This window comes from Dipteris shenzhenensis, chromosome 14 (genome assembly GCF_047967505.1).
Source record: "Dipteris shenzhenensis isolate YYH24624 ecotype China chromosome 14, Dip_SZ_1.0, whole genome shotgun sequence".
NCBI lineage: Eukaryota > Viridiplantae > Streptophyta > Polypodiopsida > Gleicheniales > Dipteridaceae > Dipteris > Dipteris shenzhenensis.
This window is the reverse complement of record NC_141609.1, coordinates 17459728-17485811: the sequence shown is the minus strand read 5'-3', so window position 1 is coordinate 17485811 and position 26084 is coordinate 17459728. Positions and strand designations below refer to the sequence as shown.

Sequence of the window (26084 nt, the reverse complement as noted above, 5' to 3'; positions counted from 1 at the left end):
CGTGGGATACCTTGAACAGCCACCACTTCATGGATGACGGGATTGGCTTCATGACTTCCATTCTTCGGGTCCTGGTGGTGCATTGGGATGAACCCCAATGTCATCGTTCACTTTAGAGACGCCCTCGATTCTGTGCACCTGGCGCATCTAGTGGCCCTCCCTCATGGGGGGCGGGGTCTATGAGATTCAGAGCTCCGAGAGCTTGACTTGCAGTGTTTGAAGCTGCAAGAGTACTTTATGGTCAGATTCTTAGAATCTTACACATGTCGAGACATAATCTTTTACACAGAGACACACTAGAGTCCTTTTGGGATACACATGACTTGAAGGCCAACCTTGGTAAAACCAAGGTTATGATCTTCAACACATCCCGGGTAGCCATGCATAGAGAGAGCACTTTACCTTGGATGGGTTGCCAGTGGAGGTAGTTGCATCCTACACATACCTAGGGGTCCTGCTCTAAGGCTCGCTTTACGATGCAACCAGCATTACTGGCTCGTTTGAGCAAGGGTACACTGTGCTAGGTAGACTCGAGCTACAGTGCTTTCATTCTCACTTCCTGGACCCTTAGAGCAAGACTCTGTTGGGGTAAAGGCACATTGCCACCCCTTTATTAAAGATAGGACACCTATGACTGTCTTAAGACAGTCATAGGGTAAAACCTAATCCTAATAAAACTAATGAGTTTGTGGTGTGGCTCATCACTTCACACCCGCACACCTTGAGTCTTCTCTCTCTCTCACTCTCTCCCTCAAGCTCTTCTTCCCCCTTCAGGCCCTTCAACTGGTATCAGAGCCTACCTCTCCTACTCCACTCCCTACCCTAGCCTAACCACCCTCGACCTCTACCTAGAGCAGGTGACAGCGCCGTACAGTGCCGTACGTCGTCCGTACATCCGTACGGACGAGCTTCGCAGATCTGCAGGCAGGGCGGCTGCGCATCGCGCAGCACAGGTCGCAACGGCACGGGCGCGGGCACGGATCAGGTCACGGGCTAGGGCGCGGGCATCGAGCTGAGCGCGGGCATTTGCCTTGTATAGCAGCTGCTAGCTGCTAGTCTGCGCAGGGGCAGCCTGTGCACAGCACCAGGCTGCGCGGAACCAGAGCGCGCAGCGCGCGCTCAGGTACGGTCATCCGTACCTGTTGTACGGATTCCGTACAGGAACCGTACATCCGTACGGATCTCCACAGCGCAGGTACAGGGAGCTGCTTCCTTTTTTTTTTTTTGCAGTAGGGAGGTACATATTTTTTTGGGATCTGTGTCAAAGGATACTTTTCTCCTTGGATCTTGCTTTTGCACAAGTACAGCAAGTACGAAAGTACAACAGGTACATTTTTTGTTTGGGGAAGAAAGAGAGGAGAAAGAGCACTCTGCTCTTCATTCCTCTTGATTCAGGGTCATTTTTTCAGTTCACAAAACTGTGTTATCCTGAAAGTACAGCAAGTACTTTCATTCACCTCATGCTTGAGGTGAAGAGAACCACAGTGTGTGGTTGATTGCACAGTTATCTGTTTTTCGTGAAGGAAATGCCTTGATTTTGCAGAGGACTTTTATGCTTTTACTGGGCTTGAATCTCAGTTTTTGGGTGAGCAGATCATAGGGCTTTTGCCTGACAGTGGATGCTTTGTATGCCTTGAGGTAGTGTGGTGCCAGAGAGCACACATTTGCCTCGATTTCCGCAGTGTCGAGGTGACATTTTCTTGCAGGTCACATTTCTTGTGCAACACTCAGACAACCTCAGTTGAGCCATGCTTGGCCAGGGCGCATCGAGTTTACTCGGTCCCTAACTGTCCATCGTTGACAGTGCTCAAAAGGTTCCTCATTGAGTGTTTGTACGTTGGGATTTGTGTATGTCATTTCTACACAGGGCAGTATATGCATTACACTGGTGGATGATTTTGTCAGAGAGATTTTCATATTGCATGCTACCTCAGTGTTGAGGTGTTCTTCACTTGGTTCAGGTGTCAGATCAAGGGGCTTTTGCCCAGATTCTGTTTGATAGCACTTGGGTCACCGACAGAGATCTTCAGATGCATTTTATCCCCTTGGCAGAAGGGTGATTGCTTGGGATTTATCCCATTTTCTGTTGCAGGTTTTGTGACAGGCTGAAGTGTCATTTTTTTTTTGGGTGTTTGCCAAGTGGTTTATGCATATTAACTCAGTGCAATACCTCATCTGAGGTGGGAGAAGTGATCAGTACAGTCAGTACAGCAGTGTTTACAGCAGTTTTTGTGCTTTGTCAGATGATTATGCACTGTTAAGCACTTGTTGAGCAGCTGCAGCAGTCTGAAATTACTGTTTTTATGCCTCTTTGAGCACGGTACAGTGTGTCAGAAGGTACAGTATTTGCAGGGTCATTTACTGTTTTGCTGCAGATTTTCCTGACAGTAAAAAAACAGCACCATTGAGAGTGCTTCTGGCTCTTGATAGAGCAGGTTTTTTCTGAGAAATCAGAATTTTTATTCAGTCCTTTTTTTACTTCCAGGGAGTCAGGTACTTTCCTTATCTGATATGGCATCAGGGGGAAGTGATTCTTCAATTCTGAACATAAAGAAACTGGAAGGAGCACACAACTATGCATTATGGGCAGAACAGTGCTTGAATGTACTTCTGTTAAAGAAGATTGCTAAGCCCATAAGGGTGAAGGGTGTCAAGCCATCTGACATGGCAGCTGATGACTGGGAAGAGCTTGATTTGTCCGCAAGGGCAGCTATCATGCTCACTATTTCAGACACTCTTGTGTTCAATGTTCAGGCTGAAAAGACCTCTTATGGTCTATGGCAAAGGCTAGAAGAATTGTATGCCCAAAAGAGCTCAGCCAGTAAGGTTTATTGGTTGAAGAAGCTGGTTGATCTTCGCATGAAGGAAGGTACAGCTATGACCTCACACTTGAGTGAGTTCAATGCCATCTTTACACAGCTGATTGCACAGGGGTTGAACCTTGATGAGGAGTTCAAGGCTACTTTCTTGCTGTGTACCCTCCCTGAGAGTTGGGACACTTTCAAGACCACCCTGTCAAATTCGAATGTCACTCTTATTTATGCTGATGTAGAGAGCTCTCTCCTTATGGAGGAGATGAGCAGGAAGAATAATGCGGGCAGCAAGTCTTCAAATGCTTTGCAGGTACAGGATAGAGGCAGGACTCAGCAGAAGGGGAGATCTGCTAGTAAGTCCAAATCCCGCAGTTAGTCCCGTGGCAAAAAGGATATTGAATGCTTTTATTGTGGCAAGAAGGGACATGTGAAGTCTAAGTGCTTCAAGTTCATACGGGATCAGAAAGCCAAGAAGGCTGAAACAAAGGATGCAGGCAATGGAAGCAAAGGCAAAGGCAAGGCCAAGGCAGATGACTTGGATGCAGTGAATGTTGCAGCAGAGGACAGTGACAGTGACATACATGATGTTTTATGCTCTTCTGCTGTAACAGCACATGCCTTGGTTATTGATGGTCATGACATGCACACCTAGCTCTTGGATTCAGGTGCTTCTTTTCATGTTACTCCTCATAGGGAGTGGTTTACTTCCTACACAGGTACTCATGGAGTTGTTCATCTTGGGAACAACTATGCATGTCAGATTGCAGGGATTGGCAGTATACAAATAGTATTTCCTGATGGACGCATATTCATGCTTGATGGTGTCCGCCATGTGCCGCAAATCAAGAAAAATCTGATTAGCACTGGCTTATTGGATGACAGTGGTTACCACACCACATTTGGGGATTCCAAATGGGTGATTACTGATGGCCAGGCTGTAGTGGCTGAGGGTTTTAAGAGTGATACCTTGTACCCTCTTTATGTTTCCAGTGTGGGTAATCATGTTGTTGCCATAACCGAGCTGCCAAAGGTTTCATTGTGGCATAGCCGGTTGGGACACATGTCTGTTAAAGGAATGCAAGAACTATCACGTTTGGGTTATTTGCCATCTCTTTCTTTTTCAGATTTGCCTACTTGTGATCATTGCATATTTGGCAAGCATTCTGTGACTCCTCATAAGAGGAGAACTCCCCAGAATAGAGCACCGCTTGATCTAGTGCACACTGATTTGTGTGAGATGCCACAGTTATCACTAGGGGGTGCAAAATATTTTATTACTTTCATTGATGATGCCACACGCAAAGTGTGGGTCTATGTCTTGAAGCATAAGGGCGACGCCTTAGATGCTTTCAAGAAGTTTGTGGCTCAGGTTGAGAATCGGACAGGTCGCATGCTGAAATGCCTCAGATCCGATAATGGGGGTGAGTATGTGTCACATGCTTTTGTGCAGTTTTGCCAAGCTAAGGGCATCAAACAGGAACTCACAGCCCCTCATAATGCATCTCAAAATGGTGCAAGTGAGCGTATGAATCGAACTATTCAGGAGAAGGTTCGATGTATGTTGTCTTATGCTGCATTACCCCATGGCTTTTGGGCAGAAGCCGTGCAAACAGCAGTTCACATTATTAACAGGTCGCCAAACAAGGCTTTGGAGTTGAAAGTGCCAGAGGAGGTGTGGTCTGGCAAGCCACCCTCATACAAGCACTTACGTGTATTTGGCTGCGAGTGCTTTGCTCATGTACGCAAAGAACTGCGCACCAAACTGGATCCAAAGTCTATCAGATGCATCTTTATGGGTTATGGTGACGAAGGTGAAATGGGGTACAGGTTATGGGATCCCGTTAAACGGAAGATTATACGCAGCAATGATGTCATCTTTAAAGAGGATAGTGTACACAAGGAACCCATGCAACCTGTGGAATACAGGAGGGTTATTTATGATGATGTTGGACAGCAAAGAATGCCCATTTATATGCAGCAGCAGCAGCCTGCTGCAGATAACCCTGTTCAAGAGGGTATACAGGCTGAAAATCAGCCAGATAATTTTGCCAATGATGCACCACTGGATATGCCAGCAGATGGGGCTGTAGAACAGCCAGATATGGTGGTACAGCCACCCGTCATGTATGACGAACAGGCTGGACAGCAGCCTAATCCGGAACATTTTGTTAGGAGGAGCACCCGTGTACAACGGCCTCCTGCTAGGTTTGTTCCAGGAGCCAATAATGTGGCTGATTTTATCATGCTGACAGATTGTGGTGAGCCTTCCAGCTTCAAGGAAGCTATGGGAAGAACAGAGAAAAAGAAGTGGGAGAAAGCCATGCAGTCAGAAATGGACTCCCTACTTCAAAATGATACATGGGACTTGGTGCAGCTACCTGCAGGCAGAAAGGTTTTGCCATGCAAGTGGGTTTACAAAGTCAAAGTGGATTCAAATGCTTTACCGAGGTATAAGGCCAGATTGGTTGCCAAGGGATTTAAGCAGGAGAAGGGCATTGACTTTGATGAGATCTTTTCCCCTGTAGTCAAGATGACTACTTTGAGAGCAGTGTTAGCTCTTGTTGCTCATGACGACATGGATTTATTTTAGATGGATGTGAAGACAGCTTTTCTTCACGGAGATCTCCATGATGAGATCTATATGAGTCAGCCAGAGGGATATGCTGTTAAAGGGAAAGAGCAGCTTGTGTGTAAGCTCAAGAGGAGCTTGTATGGACTCAAGCAGGCGCCAAGAGAATGGTACAAGAAGTTTGATGCCTTCATGCAGTCCCAAGGGTATCATAGGTGTGAGACCGATCATTGCTTGTACACCAAACGGGCAAAGGATGGCAGTTTGATGCTACTCATTCTATATGTGGATGACATGCTTATTGCCAGTAAATCTCAGCATGAGATTAGTGCTTTGAAGAAACAACTGCATAAGTCTTTTGACATGAAAGACTTGGGTGATGCAAATCATATTCTTGGTATGCGGATTACTCGTGACAGGTCCAAGGGACTTTTGTTTCTGTCACAAAAGGAGTACATTGACAAAGTACTGCAGAGGTTTAAAATGGAGGGGGGGAAGTCTATTAGTACCCCGTTGCCTCCACATTTAAAACTCAGCAGTAAGGACAGCCCCAGATCAGATGATGATAAGGCTGAAATGGCCAAAATTCCGTATGCATCTGCAGTTGGTTCTTTGATGTATGCCATGGTTGCCACTCGTCCGGATATTGCTTTTGCGGTGGGAGTCATCAGCAGGTATATGGCAAATCCAGGCAAGAGGCACTGGGAAGCAGTGAAAGGTGTCTTGAGGTATCTCAAGGGTACCAAAGACTTGTGCATATGCTATGGTAGGCAGGATGCATTGGTGCATGGTTTTACAGATTCAGACTATGCAGGGAATGCAGATAACCGGAAGTCTACTACTGGTTATATTTTCACATTTGCAGGAGGTGCTATATCATGGGTGTCTCGGTTGCAGAAATGCATTGCACTGTCAACCACTGAAGCTGAATATGTTGCAGCCACTGAGGCTTGCAAGGAAGCAATATGGCTTACTTGGCTGGTGGGAGATTTGGGCATTACAGGAGATATGCCAGTTTTGCATTGTGATAGTCAGAGTGCTATCATGTTGGCAAAGAATCCGGTCTTTCATCAGAAGACCAAGCACATAGATGTGAAATATCATTTCATCAGGGAGGTACTGGAAGACAAGCGACTTGAGCTTGTGAAAGTGCATACTGATGATAATCCTGCAGATTTGCTCACTAAGAGCTTGCCTACAGAGCGGTTTGCACATTGCCGCCACATCATGGGATTAGGATGAGACCATTCTTATTTTATGGTCTTGTATACAGTAACTGTATATTGCTGTAATTTTTATTCTTTTCTCCCCTTTAGGCACATTGGCCTTTAGGTGGGAGGTTGTTGGGGTAAAGGCACATTGCCACCCCTTTATTAAAGATAGGACACCTATGACTGTCTTAAGACAGTCATAGGGTAAAACCTAATCCTAATAAAACTAATGAGTTTGTGGTGTGGCTCATCACTTCACACCCGCACACCTTGAGTCTTCTCTCTCTCTCACTCTCTCCCTCAAGCTCTTCTTCCCCCTTCAGGCCCCTCAGACTCTTCTCTTGGACTCTGGCTCGACCAGCAAGCATGTATGGCAGCCCTTGTTGGGGACCAAATCTACCAGAGATAGAGTGGGCTCGAGTTTAGAGGCTTTAGGCTCTCATGCTTTCATGGATGATTTGCAGGAAGCCTTTGGTCCCACATCAGATAGTTTTGGCTGAGTTCGGGGCATCCCCACTACCATTCGGTGTAGTATTCCAGGTCATCAAATATCTCTTCCGCATTAGGCAGTATGGATCTTGCACCACAAGGCGGCGTAGGCTTCCTTGGTTGGCTTTATCCTCCTCCATGGCACTAGTAGCAGAGGGTGACCTAAGGTGTTGGTATGCACGCATATGTAGATGGTTTAATGAGCCTGGGGCTTCACATAGACATGCTACCTCCCTTCTAGTATGGTGTTGAGGCACCCTCTATCCCGCTCACATATCATGAGGTGAACTAGGTCATCCGAGAGGATCTCCTACAGTTACACACATTCACTTGGTTGGCACCTCGTGAGCTCCCTATGAAGCTAAGCTTCTATAGCGACCACTACCTACGAATTTCAATGGAGGGCTTCATCGACCCACTAGGATACACACGAATCCACCTCCCCCACTCCATGATTATTTCAATTGGGCAGTTTGGAGTCTCATTACACCGTTTGCGTATTGAGAGGTCGGGCGGAGGGCATACCCACAGAGATCTGGGCCTTTTGTGATGCCTGAGAGATCGAGTCATAGGTGCATTTGGCTTTTAGATGCCCTGTGTACTACGAGATTAGAGGTTGGTATCACTGCCTTTCACAGATGGTTTCAAATCCCTACCCAGCTTCCTAACTACCCAAACCAGAGATGCTTGGCAGCCTTTCTCCATAAGGCCGTGCGACAAAGGGAGCGGTTGCTCAGGGCATGTAGGGAAGATCAGGATACATAGTGAGACTCCACTCAGAGCATGATCACTGAGTTTTTAGAGCCAGACAGCACTGACCAGCAAGACTCATGGAGGCGGTGGTTGCGAGGACCCGGGCTAGAGTCAGAGACACACTAGACCCGTCAGTGTACTAAGGCACAAAGCACATTAGGGGACCTTCCTTCCATGCTCATTGTACCAGATGCATGCCCCACAGTAGTGATTGTGGCATTTGTTTGCCGCAGGGCTACAGCTAGGAGACTACAGCGGGCTGCACATGTTGACAGCCACCGGCGCTCTATCATTGGGTTTATGCCTCGACAGCAGCCACACACAGCGACGCCCCCCTCCTAGGGTTGACACTCTTGTTGGCTTCCACTTCATGGGCTCAGAGAGTTTTCTCTTTATGCGCCGACGCCATTATGATCAGGATTATGGATTTTCTTTTGTATTCATTGTGGGTGCTGATGCCTGCTTTGTGGCTCCACCCCTCAGCTCATTGTATGAGCTTCTTTTAGTCTCATAGACCCGTTTTTGTCTTCTGACTCTCTTCCTCTCTTCCTCTCTCCTTCTCTCCCTCTCTCAGTAAGACCCTTTGGTCTTTTTAAGCCTTTGATATATTAAGCTTTCTTTCTTCTTTCTTCTCTCTCTCTCTTGCGCGCGTGCACACACACTTCAAAATGTACAGGCCAATCACTCATTACCCCATTTTCTCTTCACTAAATTTGCTACACTTCCATGCCAAGTCTGGTCAACCTTCCTCCAACCCAAAGCCAACCTTCCTCTAACTGCATTCGGCTATCTAGTCTTAGCCTATAGTCTCTCTAAGCAAGTACATGGGTTGTGCAAGAATGTTCAAAATTCTGGAGAAAAACACAAGCATGAATTTTTCTACTCATTCATATGCAAACTAAGAGATTCCATTCTTACACATTTCAACTTTGGCATCTTCCAACTGTTGTGCCAATTGAGCTGAATGCTGGGCTGCTAACTGAGCTAAAGTTGGGCTAACATTCGCTCAGCATGTGGACTGGATGTTGCAAAGCAGAGAGGATCTAGCAGCAAACTGAGCTTGAATTTGGTGGAGCATACAGCTGGTTACAACTGGCTGCCACTGAGCATGGTAGTGGGCTGCAACTAGCTGCTAGCTCAGCATGGGTGTTGATTGCAACTGGCTGCTGGCTCAGCATAGGAGTTGGCTGCACAAGGCTGCTATCTGAGCATGTAGACCTGCTGCAATGGGCTTTCAACCGAGCATATAACTGTTTGCAAATGGCTGCAAGCCTGAGATGGAAGCTGTGTTTGTATGGCCAATACGTTTCTGTTTCATTATTGGTTTTTCCATAATTAAACCCATCAAATGATGCTACTCTAGTTTCAAAAATATTTTGTGAAATTATAACAAGAATTGTTTTTGTTTATAGAGGTGACACATCCATCAGCTGTTTTCTACACTGCTCATGACTAGTTCCTAGCTACAAATATGATTTATCAGTTTCACATGCCTCCATTCGGACATTATACTTCAATCCTTTGAATGGCATTCATAGTAGGAAGACTGGCTCCCGTATTTCAAATCAACTCATGTTTGCAGTGAAGAAACTGGAAGATAGATATCATGTGTCAAATTGATGCAATTCTTCCAATTTCTATGATTCCTCAACAGCAGCTTTTCTAATCCCAGCTATTCCATAAATGCAATTGTCCACCTGTAAGTGCCCATCCCCACCAGATGTAGAAATGCCACAATATGCCTCCTTGGAATGCTCTGCCTACACCAGCTTATGCAAAGATTCGCAAGTTTTTGTTTTGGATCCAAGGGAGACTCCTGTTTACTTTCTTCATAGGGTGAGGGTGAAAACACTATGCCATATGGTACCTGTTTTTTAGAGACTCAAGTCTAGGCACATAGGATTCAAGCGTTATGGCATGAAGGTAAACTCTGCACCCCATTTTATAATCTCAGCCACTAATCCTTGCGTGTCTGGGGTCTTCTCGTTTGCTAGCTTATTCAGATCTCTTTCCACATCTTGTTCTATTATGATGTCCTTTGTTGCTTTGGTTAGAAATCATGGCTGACATTCTCTGCCCCATCTCTTTCATAGAGGTCCTTGACAAATTGTATCATGTATCCCCATAAAACCAGCAATACAACCCGTATTCGACGAAGGGTGATACAATATCTATGGCTTATACAATCCGAACTGACGAAACAGCTTTGACTGTATTTCCACGACTGAAATTAACTCTCCAAAAGCTCTCCCTCTCTCTCTCTCTCTGAACAAACACTAGGGCCCAGGACAAACTGTCGGGCTGGACCCCCCCGAAGGTCTTTATTTCTTTCAGAAAAACTGTTACAAAAGTTCAGCTTCAAGCTGTCTCGTAAGTCTCACTCATAAAACGTCAAAAGAACTCTCTTTCTTACAAGAGCTTCAAGCCCCATTCAAATTGGCAACATGCCACTTGTCTAAAATCTAGACTAACTCTTATTACAAGCCACTTAGGGCCATTCTGGAGTCTTCCAGGCTCTCGGTCACACGAACCGCTTCCTAGGTGCTTGTCAGGCTCCCATCTCGCTTAGGAAAATAATCCTTCCTAGTACCTGCAACAATTAATTAAAGCGCACCACCATGGTACCCATTAATTGTTAGCGCTTTGCATGCAAATAACACACTGTAGACTAATCCTAGTCACGGTGGGCGTCCCCACTGAACACATGTGCACATCTAAACAAATATATATATAAATAAATAAATATATATATTTTCTCTGGTTGACCGAGGTCAACACTCTTGATTATAATTAAAGAGCTTCGACCAAAGGTCAAGGCGCTTTAATTATAGCCAAGTCTCTCCAACCGGAGTTGGCACATCTTGGTTAACCGGGGTTAACCCTCTTGGCGCATGCCAAGTCTTGTTGACCAAAGTCAACATTCTCTGACCGTAGTCAGGTTTACTTGACTGGAGTCAAGTATCTTTGACCGTAGTCAATCCTTTGACCATTAAAATAACTCTTTGACCGTAATTAACACATATAACATTCTTTAATTAAGATCAAATAAATGGTCAACTGTACTTTGACTTAGGATATTTACATTGTGGTGACATCCCCTCGGCTTCTATTCAGTTGACCTCAACTGAAAAGCTTCCTTGTAAACATCCAAAAGCTGTGGATGATCGGATAACATGTCTTCGTCCATCCACTTGGCATCTAATGCCGTATAATTCTTGAATTTTACAAGATACCTGTAAAATTCCTTACCCTGAGGGCCTTTACGTACAGTATGGTACACAATTTGCTCTGGCTGAAGGACTTCCTCCAGCTCATCCACTTCTGGTGGATCTTCTGATACTGGTTCTGTAGGCTCTGGTCCTTGAAATTTCTTGAGAAGACTCACATGAAATGCATTGTGAATCCTCCAATGCTCTGGCAATGTTAATCTGTATGCAACCTCATTTATTCTTTCTGTAACCCTAAAAGGGCCATAGTATCTGGGAGATAACTTTGCATACACTTTCTGTTTGCCTTTAAACTTGCGGAGCCTAGCTTTTTCAAACTTTAAAAGTACCCAGTCCCCTTCCTTGAGATCCAACTGTCTCCTATGTTTATCTGCAGCCCTTTTATGTTTCTCTTGAGACCTTTCAATTGCTGTCCGGACTTGGCTGTAAGCTGTCTGGAGGTCTCTTACAAACTGATCAGCGGCAAATATTTCATCTTTAGTCCTCAATATAGGTGGCAAAATCACCTTCCCATATATGACTTCAAAAGGGGCTTTCCCTGTAGAGCTATGTACTGTATTATTGTAAGCAAACTCTACTAACGGTAGGTACTTTTCCCAGTCTGAACTTTGGTCACCCACGTAGCATTTCAGCATATCCAAAATGGTAGAATTTGCTACTTCACTTTGACCATCTGTCTGGGGATGGAAAGAAGAAGAAAAATTCAGATTCGTCCCCATGTTATCAAATAAAGCTCTCCAGAATAGACTGGTCATTCTGGGATCTCGATCACTAACAATGGACTTAGGCATACCATGATGTTTAAAGATCTGTGCCATAAACAACTTAGCCATATGATCTGCCTTTATGGTTTTGCGAACCGGAAGGAAATGAGCTTGCTTGCTGAATCTATCAATGATAGTCCAAATCCCATCATTCCCTGACTTTGATCTCAGCAAATCAAAAATAAAGTCCATTGTAATATTTTCCCATGGTGCCTGAGGCACGGGAAGAGGCATAAGTAGGCCAGGTGCCTTCTGTCTATCATACTTCATTTTCTGACACGTAAGGCATTCAGTAACAAACTGATGTATATCTTTCCGCATTCCTGGCCAAAAGAAATACCTCTCTAGAGCTAGAGTTGTTGCTGTAATTCCTCTGTGTCCAGCATAGGGAGGTGCATGGCATTCCTCCAAAATCTTTTTCCTCATCTCCTGGGTGATGCATAGGCAATCATCTTTCATTAAATACCCATCTTTCAGGGAATAGTGACTGGTGGATTGCCCTTCTTGCATCTGCTGTAAAATTTCACCAAAATCAGAATCATGAACATATTGTTCCCTCATGCCTTCCAGGTCCTGATGATAAGCAATAGTTACATTATTGACCTGGGGTCTTCGGGACAAGGCATCTGCCACTCTGTTCCGAATTCCTGGAGTATGGACAATCTGAAAATGATACATTGACAGCATGTTTGCCCATTTCATATGCTTCTCTGAAAGCTTGGTCTGAGTCAAAAAGTATTTCAGACTTTGGTGATCTGTTTTGACAGTAAAATCTGCACCCAAAAGATAGTGTTTCCATGTATGGATAGCATGAATTACAGCCAATAACTCTTTCTCATAGATTCCTAAATATCTTTCCGCATCCCGAAGTCGTCTGCTTTCATAGGCTACTACATGACCATTCTGATGCAATGCAGCCCCAACACATTCTCCACAAGCATCACAATCCACATCAAAAGACTGGTACAGATCCGGAACTACCAGAATAGGCTCTGTAGTCAACTTTTCCTTGAGTGTATTGAATGCTTTCTTCTGTGATAATCCCCATGTGAAAGCTGCATTTTTCTTAGTGAGGTCATGTAATGGAGCTGCGATATCAGCAAAATGTCTGATAAATCTTCTGTAGTAAGAACACAAGCCTAAAAAGCTTCGAACTTCATGCACAGTTTTCAGCTCTGGCCATTCTTGAATGGCACGGATCTTCGCTGGATCCATTTGTATCCCATTCTTGGATATTATATGCCCCAGATAATGGATGTCTTCCAAGAAGAACTCACTTTTCTTGCTGTTTGCATAGAGCTGATGATTTCTCAGCTCTTGAAACACTATAGCAAGATGTTCTCTGTGGTCTTCCTCTGTCTTAGAAAAAACTAAGATATCGTCAAAGAAAGTACCCGTAAAATGCCTGTACTTCCGGAAGATGCGATCCATCATTCTATTGAATGTGGCTGGAGCATTTGTCAATCCAAAAGGCATCACTAAGTATTCATACAACCCAAATGTTGTGCGGAATGCTGTCTTATGCACATCCTGAGGCTGTATCCTCACTTGGTGGTAGCCACTCTTCAAGTCTATCCTGCTGAAAACAGAAGCTCCATTTAACTGATCCAAGACATCATCAATACGCGGAATAGGGAATCTATTCTTGATGGTCATTTTGTTCAGTGCGCGATAATCAACACACATACGGAATGAACCATCTTTCTTCTGTACTAACAGTACAGGGGAACAAAAAGGAGACGAGCTGGGCTGAATCAAGCCTTTGGACAGCAAGTCCTGTACTTGAGCCATAATCTCCTCTCTCTGAGTCGCACTGACTCTATAAGGGGGTCTGTTTGGTGGCTCACTACCAGGCATTAACTCTATCTGATGATCTTCTGGTCTCTCTGGGGGTAACTCCCCTGGCAAAACATCAGAAAAGCAATCTTTAAAGTTTACCAAAAACTGAAACTTATCTTTGTCTGCATCATTCATTTCAGCATGCATATCAGTCTCTTTTTCTTTTACAAAAACCATGTACGCAGAAATTGCAGACTTTATTGCTTTACCGCATGAAACATCAGATACAATGGGGATAGTGTCCCCTTTATTCCTGGCAATTACACGCTGATTTTTCCCCCTATGTACAAATTCCAGCACTCTTTCAGGAAGAGTCAACTTCACTGCCTTGCGATGAAACCAAGGCATCCCCAAAACTACATCATAATGTTTCAGTGGAGAAATGAAGAAGTCTTCCTGATCCACATAACTCTGAATATGAAGACGGAGCTTCCCTATCAAGGGAGTAACTGGCACAGGATTCCCACAAAACATTTGATCGGCATCCAAAGCCCTGCCTAGCTCTTCCGTCTTTATTCCCAGCCTCAGGGCTAGATCCTCTGATATGAAATTATCAGTAGCCCCTGGATCAAATAAAATCAGCGCTTGCTGGTCTCTAACTTTGCCCCATGATAGCAGCAATTCTCGTTCTTCTGGGTTCAAAGCATGACCCAGTATATCAGGAATACCCCCCGCCATTGGCTTTTGCGGTCCTCGTGGCTTCTCTGCCTCTTTTCCCTTCGATGATGAAGGCTTTTCTGGGCACTGGGCAGCCACATGCCCCTCTTTACCGCACCTGAAGCATTTCCCATCTCTACGGAATTCCGCTATCTGTTCAGGGGTAAAATTAGATTTGCCTTTATAGGTCTTTGAGAACTGAGTACCCCTCGGCTTCTGAGACTGAAACCCTTTCTTTTCAGCCTTAGGGGACTCTTTCTTTTCTGATTTTTGAAAATCAGATTTCTTTTTATCAGCACGTCCTGCATGCAAGGATGGCACTGTAGATGGATCTTGTAGCGGTACAAGACTCGCTACTGAGGCTGAATGCATAAGATCTTGAATATTCTTTGCCCCCAAAGCATTCACTACTGCCTGAATTCTTGGAGTGAGACCTGCTCTGTACTTCCTCATCTGGGTACCTTTGGAGATCTTTTTGAACGGTGCAACCTGCAAATAAGCATCCCAGAACTTTTGGTTGTACCCATCCGCTGTATCTCCTGCATCCATGTGCAAGCTGTCCCAGTCTTGAAGAACATGGTCTCTAAACTGTTTAGGCATGAACTGCTGGTAGAAGGCTTTCTTGAAGCCCTTCCACTTTCTTGGGGCTGACCCATCTGTAGTCAGTGCACTCCACCATGCACTAGCCATTGCTGTTAAGTGTAAGCTGACCATTCTTAATTTGGAGGATTCTGAAAATTTCTCTGTACCAAATGCAGCATCAAACTGTCTGATAAACTGCAATGCTTTGTCTGTATGACCATACTGTCCATTGTAGGTCATAAACTTGACAGATTTTCCTCCCTCTTTAAATTCCTTGGTCGCTTTGGAAGACTTTCTCTTCCCAGACTTCTCGTGTTTCCTTCTTTTCCTGGATGGTTTATCTGATAAGGAAGAAGAAGACACAGAAGTCGAACTCGAGGTAGACGGTGATGGACTAGGAGATCGGTGACGATGCCTCGATCTCTTTTTACTATGGGACCGTCTCCTATGAGATCTATGAGATCTCTCTCTCTCAGACTGTACACGGGAGTGTGCCTCTGGCATTGGCACGTCATATACTGGATTAGGCATAGCCTCTGCTGGAAACAAATGCTGAGCCCTGGGATCCCTTTTAAGATTTTCCAGCTCTTGTATACGAGTGCGTACCATTTGTTCAAATTCTTGTTGAGTTTGCAGCACATTCCTCTGTCTTGGATGCACATCCCTATCTTGAAAATCCCACTGGATAGGTGATTGATCCATATTCTGAGATCTGCAGATTTCTCACACAGTGCAAGTAACTGATGCACACTACCTTTGCTTTTCCAACAGAAAAGGTACCTCAACAAGAGGTGTTTTGCATTCACAATCTATGCCAGTACTGGCTGTCAGTTCAAGGCATGTACCCACACAGTTGCCAAAGCATCATCAACTATGTTGCCCTTTTCTGGCTGCTGCAGATGGCTTCAAAAGGCATCTGTTTTTCCCTCTTTTTACTGCTCAAAGGCATGCATTCTCCTTTTTCTGCAAATCTCTGTTTTCTCTGCTTTTCTCTGGTTTTCTGCTACTTTTCTGACAGTAAAAACCTGACAGGCAGGAGAAAATTGATAGCCAAAACTGTCTCTGCAACTGTCTCTTTTTTTTTTTTTTTTTTTTGTGAAAACAGTAACCAGATGGAGTGACTGCTAGTTAGTCTAACCAGACTAACTGGTTCTGGTTACACCAAGCAAACTGATCTGGTTAGGCCAGATTAACTGGACCAGAGTTGAACTAGCTAGATACTGGTTCAGCTAACCAGAGTTAACTGACTGCGATTAACTTAACCAGCGTTTAACTGTACCCGGGTTAACTTAACCACGGGTCTGCCAGGCTGGCTGCCACGTCAGCATCTTGCAAGACCTCTGCCACGTGTCCTGCACCACATGTCCTGCGCCACGTCAGCGCCACGTCAGCTCTGAGCTGGAGGCCACGTGTACTGCCACGTCATCACCATGCATATGCTGCCACGTCAGCACCCACGCGTGCCTGCCACGTGTCTGCCTAGGTGGCACCCTGGCCACGTCAGCACAGCCAAAGGTTTCAAACCTTGGCTATGCAGGAAATCCTCGCGCGTCGCGCCTGCGCCTTGTTGATCGATCTAAGCCTTCACGAAATGCGCTGAAGGTCTTCGTCGACAGCTCTGTTAGACAGCGGATGATACCTCACGTTGTCCGTCCGTCGGATGTTCACGGGACCCCCGATAGTGGCGCAACAGGGGCGTACACATTTACCACAAACTCGGAATCCCCCATCGCGAAGGCGTGTCCACCTTCATGCTTTGCGTGAAAGTCGATGTACAGAGATCAGTCCCTGTAATCCGTTCATCGATGTCTGGTCTTGCCCCGTCCAATTTGAAGCCCCAAGCCTGCCAACTGCCACCTCTCTGGGCAACGCCATCCTTTCTTCGGGGCAACGTTGGATCTTCTCTCTCGTGCTGAATCGTCACAACCTGAGAAGGTTATGAACCTTCGCTCTGATACCACTAAAACCAGCAATACAACCCGTATTCGACGAAGGGTGATACAATATCTATGGCTTATACAATCCGAACTGACGAAACAGCTTTGACTGTATTTCCACGACTGAAATTAACTCTCCAAAAGCTCTCCCTCTCTCTCTCTCTCTGAACAAACACTAGGGCCCAGGACAAACTGTCGGGCTGGACCCCCCCGAAGGTCTTTATTTCTTTCAGAAAAACTGTTACAAAAGTTCAGCTTCAAGCTGTCTCGTAAGTCTCACTCATAAAACGTCAAAAGAACTCTCTTTCTTACAAGAGCTTCAAGCCCCATTCAAATTGGCAACATGCCACTTGTCTAAAATCTAGACTAACTCTTATTACAAGCCACTTAGGGCCATTCTGGAGTCTTCCAGGCTCTCGGTCACACGAACCGCTTCCTAGGTGCTTGTCAGGCTCCCATCTCGCTTAGGAAAATAATCCTTCCTAGTACCTGCAACAATTAATTAAAGCGCACCACCATGGTACCCATTAATTGTTAGCGCTTTGCATGCAAATAACACACTGTAGACTAATCCTAGTCACGGTGGGCGTCCCCACTGAACACATGTGCACATCTAAACAAATATATATATAAATAAATAAATATATATATTTTCTCTGGTTGACCGAGGTCAACACTCTTGATTATAATTAAAGAGCTTCGACCAAAGGTCAAGGCGCTTTAATTATAGCCAAGTCTCTCCAACCGGAGTTGGCACATCTTGGTTAACCGGGGTTAACCCTCTTGGCGCATGCCAAGTCTTGTTGACCAAAGTCAACATTCTCTGACCGTAGTCAGGTTTACTTGACTGGAGTCAAGTATCTTTGACCGTAGTCAATCCTTTGACCATTAAAATAACTCTTTGACCGTAATTAACACATATAACATTCTTTAATTAAGATCAAATAAATGGTCAACTGTACTTTGACTTAGGATATTTACATTGTGGTGACACCCCATGACGCTTTCCTCTTCTGAAAAACTTTCTGGGCTTCTGTTTAAGCTCTTTGACACTCTCAAGTCGTTTGCTCTTGAGAAAACTTCTTTTCTTGGTTCTGTCGGTAAGCTCTAGCTTTACCCTCTTTCTCAGCTGTGTTTGCTTTTATCCATGCTTTATTTGCTATTTTGCATCCTAGGCATGCCTTTGTTCCTCCTTTGCTTTTTGTAAAGCATTTATAGGCTGTTTTCTGTAGTGTTTCTGTTATAAATTTGTCCATTGTTTGGCGTGTAGAAGACATCTATAATTGTGAGATTTCTATTTCTAATTTATGTTCATAGATGTGAGGCTTTTAATATGTTGTGCAATATTGTTCTGGTTTTCTGCAGCTGACTTTGTTCTTTTGAGGCTTAGTGATATTGCTTTGTGGTGGAACTCCAAATTGTCCTCCTCAATCTTGAGGTGTTCCAATGTATGTCTTGCATCTTGGCTTATTATCACGTAGTCAATTACGGTTGACTCTTGCATATATAATCTCCCGTGTCTTTGAAAAATGATGTGCCATTGCATATTTGCAACCCAAAGCAACCGCATAGGGTGAGGATTAGTCTCCCCATGTGCCTCTTGATGCCCTTTTCCAGCCCCTCCTTTCCTCATTCTCATATTGTATCTCTTCCGTCCATATGGGGTCTCTTCCCTCCATTGTGATGATGCCTTGCATTGAGCCCATACTTGCATTGAAATCCCCTGCTAAAATAATTGGATGGTCTTTTGAAAACGTGGCTATGTCCTCCCTCAAATGCATGAGAGGTACTTCTTCTGATATATGATTATTGTGTTTGTAGATGGGTGATTGTAGGGGTGCAAAATAGCATGTTACCAATCTAATGTTTCCTTCCTTTGTCACTCTCGCTAACCACATATATTGCTAGTGTGGATCGTCCTTTATGATCTTAGCTGTCTTTCCTGATGCGGTGCTGTAGCATGCTATCCCCCTAAATCCTCGTCCTGCTATGTCTCTTGGTGTTCCATATTGATGTTCTTAGAAAACCTTCTATTTTCTAGTTTTGTTTCCTTCATGTTTGCAGGTCTCGAAAACTATAAGTATGTCAGTTTTGTTATTTCCTCTTCCATGCGATGGCCTTGTCCAATGTCTATCCTCCCATGTTCCATACTTTGGGGGTCTGGAGTTCCTATGTATGCTTCCCTCCCCCCTTGCCTCTTTGCGTGATGATAGCTTTCCCCTTTCCCACCCTTAATGTATGCATTCTCCTCCCTTTTTTTGCATTTTTTATTTTCTCAAGATCCTTGAGCTTGTGGGCATATTGGCTTCGTGTGAGATCCTCATTTATCCAGATAGAGTGCCACTTGAGGTGGTGCTGATGGTTCAACACTTTGATGCGGGACTGTGTCTGAACAATTATGTGCCTTGGTTTGTCCCCTTTTTGAAGGCATCCTGCCACTTTGTTGCAGAAATATGCATTGCCTTTTTATAGATATGGGTGAGCCCTTTTCCATGTCCTTGTCCTCGCTCTCCTCTGCCCCCACAGTTCTGAGGTTGAGGGCTTTTTCCTGCTGCTCCTGCTGCTCTCTCAGCATGAAGGTTATCTCATCCATTTTGCTGTTGACTATATCATCAATAGTATTGTGGATATCTTGTTTTTTGTCATTTATGGGGTTGCATCTGATCTGACTCCCCCTGCACTTTTTGCTCTTGCATTTTCTGCTCTTTATTCTTTCCATGCTACTGATCTTGTCGTATCCGATTTCTATTTTACTTACCGTGGCTTGCATTTTCTACGACATCTCCCTCATGCTGTCCTTCAACTGACTAACCTCTTAGATTAGTAGTGGGTTTTCATTCGGCAATTTGAGCATTGGCTCATATATCTGCTCTTTTGATGACCTGTTGAACTGGGATAGTGGGACAAAATGTCCCATGGGGGGTCCTTCTAGGAGTAAACATCTGTCTTAGTCTCTTACAGCAATTAAATCAACAGCTCTCCTGGTCAACAGCTCCCAATAACAGTAGCCGTTTACTGGTTTACCTGTCTCGTCCTCGTCTCGTCCTCTTAGCAGCTTTAACTAATCATCCAATCAGCTCCCATTGTGATTATTTGTAGGTGTTGTTGCAGCCAAGGGCAGTCCAAGCAAGTCTGGTATACCAGCTGTAAGCTGCCGCTGAGAGATCACTCCCCCATAAGGGTGCTGGAGAGAGAGAGAGAGAGAGAGAGAGGGAGAGAGAGAGATTGATTTTAACATCCGCGGAAGGCCTCGCGGGCCTATGGGACAAAGTGCAAAACTCATGAAAGGGAAGAAACCCATACAAGCCACAAAGGGCTGGAGCAAAGGGCACGCTAAGGCCCTTGCTGAGTACTATGCTGAATTAAAAAAAAGCTCAATAGCTGAAGAAAAATCCAATACAGAATATATATCACGGAGATGGCGGAAACCGGGGCTAGGCTGAGACTAGACCTGGGACTCATAATCCAAAACCCGGCGCTGTGGTGGCACGCCTATGAGCGGCGAAAATGTCTCGGATCTGCGCCTATCAGGTGGTCTCATGCTGTGGTGCCGGGGGGAGGGGCGTGGTCTCCATCTATGAACTCGCTGAGCTATGTTCAGAGTGACCCCTCGTCTCGGGCAGTCTCCTCTGAGGAAAGATGTAATTAGGTCTGACCTCAATAGAGGGTGCTCTAGTCACCCTCCGTGTTGTTGGTGGCCTCTGCATCACTCTCTCAGAAATCCAGACTGCCCGCATATCGTTGAGCTCCTCCCCCTCCTCCATCCCACTGTGTTCTGGAGGTGGCTCAAAGACATAGAAATCTGTGACCTGCCGCTGTGTTTGGTCAGCCTCTATGTCCTATGGTTCGATTGCCTCCTGCTGCTCTTTGATCTGTTGTAGCAAGGTCTCCCTATGTCGGCGCATCTCAAGCAGGGAAAGCCCAACGTAGACCTGGTCATGGAAGTGGATCAATTGTGATAGTGGACCCTTAGAGACAGTGGTATCGCCCTCGGATCTCGTAGTAGGCTGGGCAGGCGCAGAGAAAGTGCTCCTCTGTCTCAGTCACTCCCAGTGTGCATAGCATGCATATTCGCTGCTCTCTGGGTATACGTGCTGCTCTCCCTGTCTCAATCCTCAACTGATGGGATGAAACCCGCATCTGCCCAATAGCGATCCTCAATGCATGTGAGAGTCCTCTGTCCTCGAGATACTAGGGCCTGATGATGAATCCCTCCTCCGAGATGCGCGCGCGTGCGCGAGAGAGAGAGAGAGAGAGAGAGAGAGAGAGAGAGAGAGAGAGAGAGAGAGAGAGCTATCGCATTATGGCAGGGAATGCCAGGGATGTAGCAATAATGAAATGCATGCCTTCATTTCTTGAATTTGCCTCTGTAGGTTGAGGCTAGAAGGTTGGTAATATTAAGAAAGCCACTTAACAGTGTTTTCCCAGTATAGCTGCTTATGCTTGGGCACTAATGATGACATAAGTGTTGCTTTGCTTGCTAAGTATGCCTTCCTTTTGTCTTTCAAAATTTTTTGTTACCTCTTTTTTATGCTCTTTCCTTTTATTTTCTGTGTAGGGATTTGGACTTTAGAACAACAAAAAATCTAAATTTGTACTATTGGATATATTATAGTCTTACAAAGGTATATGTTTTCCCTTGAAACAGAATGATCTTAATGCAGTTTATTGTGTTCTGCAGATTGCATACACCGCCAGTAAGGGGGCTATACTATCTCTTACTCGTGAATTGGCTGTGTTTCATGCACGTGAAGGGGTCCGTGTAAATGCACTTTGCCCTGGGCCACTGCTGACTAATCTCCTGATGCAGGTTGTGTAGTGTTTGGAGTGTTAGGTTTCTTGTTCTTGTAGCAATGTTTACATTTCCCATACTTCTGATGATACTGGGGAACTAATTGTGTTGTGTTGACTGTAGCACTTAGACACCAATGAGAAGATTCAGAGACTATTGGAATACATTCCTATGGGGAGGTTTGGTGAGGCGGCAGAGGTGGCTAAAGCAGCCCTCTTCCTTGCTTCATCTGATAGCTCCTTTATGACAGGTGCAAGCCTGGTTATCGATGGTGGAATTACTTCTGCATATGATTCTCCCAAGTAAATGGTCACTTGGCAGGGCAAGGTTTATAACGTGCTGACAAGTCAGACACAGCTTGTGGAAAAGGTATGTGTGTTTTGGTCTTGCTTTTCTCTGTTCTCTTGATGGTACGATATAATGTGTTGGGGATCTGTCTATTCATGCTTCATGTGTACATAATTTGCCTGATATTACATCCTTATTAAAACGTACACATGGTTTTCCGGCTGTTCCACCTCAAGAGGTGTAAAACAACCCATGCATTCAAAATCTAGATTGACTAGAATTAGGATTCTGGTTGAGTGTAAAATTTTAGTAGGTATTTACGTTTGCATGAGTTTTCAAATTGCAGGCAAACATAACTGTGCTACCATTATTTTTCTTTCAGCTGACAAATCATACGATTTCAATGAAAGCATATGGTTTAAAAATAACATCAACCAAAATTCTGAGTCTATTAACACTTTCAATATTAATGCTGCAGTGACTATGATCAAAGCAGGGTTGGAATGATTATATATTTAGGTAGTGGAAATGGCATCAAGTGCTGCATAATTGTGTGGTAGGCTAAAGGAGATCGTTTACAAAGAACTAAGAAAAAAACAAGATTTATGCTTGATGGAATGGCATCGTGTCAAAGATTTGTTCAATAATTATTGCTAAGAAATTGTTTGGTTGACCGTTGCATTAGATTTGGTAACATTCATGGCTTTTAGCTTCTTAGGTTAGGGAAGATGTGCGAGGTAGCACTACATATAGGTATGCATCTGAACGAGTGAATGATTAAAAGCAATGGCTTCATTATTGAGGCTACATAAAGTTTATCTCACTTGATCAAGGCCAATGAGCGTATTGCCATTCAATTTGCCCTGTGACCTTAGATGAGACTATCTAGTGATATTTCAACAATAGTTCCTAACAACAGAACTTCAGCATTCAATTATGGATGGGGTCTGATAGTGTTTGATTTGTTAGTGGGATTTGATGAACTAGCATATATCGTTGTTGAAGGCTCTTATATATGTATTTTTAGGGCCAGTATTGTGCTTGCATCATCACTACATGCAGTTTCACATTGTCTCACATTGTCTCAGCTGAGATGTGAAGTCCTCAATTTGTAGTTTGCCTATGGGCTACATTATCTTCTATTTTGCTTTAACATAGAGGTTTAATCATGTGCATCCATTTCTACTGACATCTTGTTGACTCGTGACTTTATTGATTGTTCTCTCAATGCACTTATTTGTGGAGATTGTGCTTCTTGCTTCACGTTGTCCACCATATGTTTTTGAGTAAGCTAGCATGGTCTTTGAACCCCATCTACCTTTCCATTTCTAAGTTAGGACTAGGTCTTTCTCATGTTGCTACCACACCTCTTCTTCATTTGTTTTCAGCCTTTTTAACCCTTGAAAAATGCTCATTGGTCTTGTGAGCCGATCGTGGGGTTACATAATACATAAATCTTTCTTTATAAAAGAAATTTTCTATTTGGTTTCTAAGGCCTAGTTAATTCCATCCAAACCAAAAAAGACATTGTCTAAGATATGGCACTTAAGAAATCTGTTTTGGGATCGAGACTTCCTACTAATATTTTGAGGACATGGGACATTCTTAGGGAGATGTTTTTTGCTATTGTTTTGTAGATGTTGGGACTGAGATTTTGGTTATTGTGTTTAGGTATCAAGGTGATGATCCCTTTATTCACTTTTTGTTTGTTGATTCCCTTGCATTAGGTGACATTGTCTATGTTGGTTAGGCCCATCCCAACAAAATTGTAGCAATTGGTATAGAATTCTTGGAGGAGGCCATTGGCCCTTAGGGCTTTGCCATTATTGAGTATAGCGAGGTTTCTTTGATATTCTCTAGTTTCATTGGAGAGCATGTGGTCTTATTATAATCCTTTGTAATTGTGAGAATATAGAATCAATACATTGATTCATGGCATTTGATCTTCGCTTTAGTTCTCTATTTTAGGGCGTAAAATGTTCTATTTACAAACTTTCACAAATTCTATATCCCCTTCAATTACAGAACCCTCTTGATTATTCAGTTAATTTATCATGGTGTGCTTTTGTTTATGCTATTAATCTTGAAGAAGACCTTGGAGCGCCTATCCCCCCCTTGACCCTCTAAAGTTTGGATCCAGCTTTTGCTCCCTTTAGCTTAATTTGCTCAAAGTCTCAACTTTTCTTCCCAAATTTTCTCTACTTCTCACACTTCTCAAATGAATGGGTTTGTATATTATATAACCAATAGGCCTCTACCTTTGTCAAGATTTCTTCCTCCCAAGATCTTCTAGCTTTAGTTAGTTTGATGCCTTCATGTCTTAACTACCAGAGGTCCCTTTTCTTTTATAATGTCTTGCTAGAACCCTATTATGTTCCTTTCCTTTGCACACTTCATATGCTATGTTACAAATTTGTTTAAAATGTGAACTTTAGTGGATTTATCATCTAAAACCATAGACTCACCTTGGGCAAGAACCTTGTAGTTTGTGGCATGTGTTTCTTCGTTGCCCATGTATTTAAGTAGCTTTTTTTGATTGTGTTGGTTGCCCATGGTTGCCATCTACATGTTAATTTTGTTGCTCTTTTTTGAATGTTACCTCTAAACCTTGCGAAGCTTTCAGGTAAATAATTCTATTTATGGTAGCGTATGGGGTTTTCTTCATTGTAAAGAAAATTTTGAAATGCTGTCTCAAAGTTTCAATTAATTGACTTCTAGCAAACCCTGCAAGCAAGACACTTATATTGGAGATGATGTAAGGATTTGTTGTAAGTATATCAACTTATAAAATATAGGCTATCATATGTAAACTTAGAGGATTAAAGGCTTAAATCTTATGGGCTAAAAGCAAATATGCATGATTAGTAAATAATGAAATCATGTGGCATTGAATGTGTTAGATTTTACCTCTATGGTATGTTGGAGCACAAAAAATATGGTGCAAAACTATTAGATGATTGGTGGTGGTGTTGTCATCATCCACTTTGATAAGTATTTGCATTTGTTTTAAAATCATTTGTTGAAATTTTCTAAAATGAAGTTTTATTGGTTTTGGAAGTTGGAGATTTATTTGCATAAAGGAAGAGTAAAGTAGAGTAGAGTAGAGTAGAGTATTATATAAGTTGATGTCATGGTAGAATACACTAACATGTTAATCTTATGGCTTTGCAATTGTAGTTCTTTGCAAACAATGCCTTCGTTTTATCCTTTTGCACGCATGGAAAAGGCTCAACATGGCTTCAACTATGATTGGCACTAAGCAAAAAGCAAGGGAAGGGTTGAGTAAGACACATCACAAGTTAGTATTGAAGGCTATTTGAGAGGCATATTTTGTGATGTATGCAATACGAGTAAGGATGAGATGTATTGAGTAGTATTAAAGTTGGAGAGAATTAGTAACATGAAGAGGAGGGTACTTTAGGATGCTAAAGGAAGTTTGAGATCTCAAGCTTGTGAGGACTCCTCAATGTGGTATAGTGGAAGTGTAACAACATGCTTTACAGCAATAGCTTTTGATAAGAAATGTTGTGAATTGCTTCATGAAGCGTGCAAGGTAGAGCCCCCAGTCTTGCCCAAGAGTTTTGACTGAGAAGCTAAAGTTGTGAACCTAGGTATGGACAAACAAGAAGCATAAGGTAATGAAATCATATCAATATGCTACCATCACCATGAGTTGGCAAAAGAGGTCAATGATCAATTTTAGTAAGGTTAAACATTTAAAGGAAGAAGGGCAAGTAGCTAGTAGATCTTTTCACGCTTGAGGGGCCACATTTGTAAAGGGGCCAACATTGATCCACTAACATTAACAGTTTTTGACATGTCACAAGTTGGTGAGAAAGTTAGGTGAAGTACTTATGGTAGTGTTTTTAAATAAGGCCCTTGGGTTTGTTGAATCACATGGACTTGGAAATTTATGTCCAAGACTTTGATGTTGCAAATTTGCTTCACTAAGAGGAATTGTACATATCGTCTTGCCAGGTTACATCATTGCTAGCTTGTATAATGTACTATCTCTCACACCATCTTGATTTAACATTATGTGTCTCTTTTATCAAAGAGAATCTTGATTATTTGATCAATGACTCAACATATATACTAGTTATGTACAATGTGGTACAATGATATCCTCTATACCTATCATCACAACTATAGATGTTCTAGGG

The 26084-nt window shown here is 43.5% G+C and overlaps 1 protein-coding gene across 5 annotated transcripts in view; it reads left to right on the top strand.

The window, feature by feature from the left end:
* Positions 1-24446, top strand: part of LOC147894276 (uncharacterized) — a 71833-nt gene extending 47387 nt beyond the window's left edge. For 2 of the 5 annotated variants that reach the window (XM_087385255.1, XM_087385254.1), the window contains 2 exons: positions 21523-21651; positions 21757-22297. In XM_087385255.1, coding sequence (XP_087241381.1) covers positions 21523-21651; positions 21757-21939 — 312 coding nt within the window. In that variant the 3' untranslated portion in view covers positions 21940-22297. Of the gene's footprint in view, positions 1-21522; positions 21652-21756; positions 22362-23648 lie in introns of those variants that run through there. The other 3 variants (XR_015542141.1, XR_015542143.1, XR_015542142.1) reach the window with 3 other exon arrangements.
* The last annotated feature ends 1638 nt before the right edge of the window (positions 24447-26084 follow it).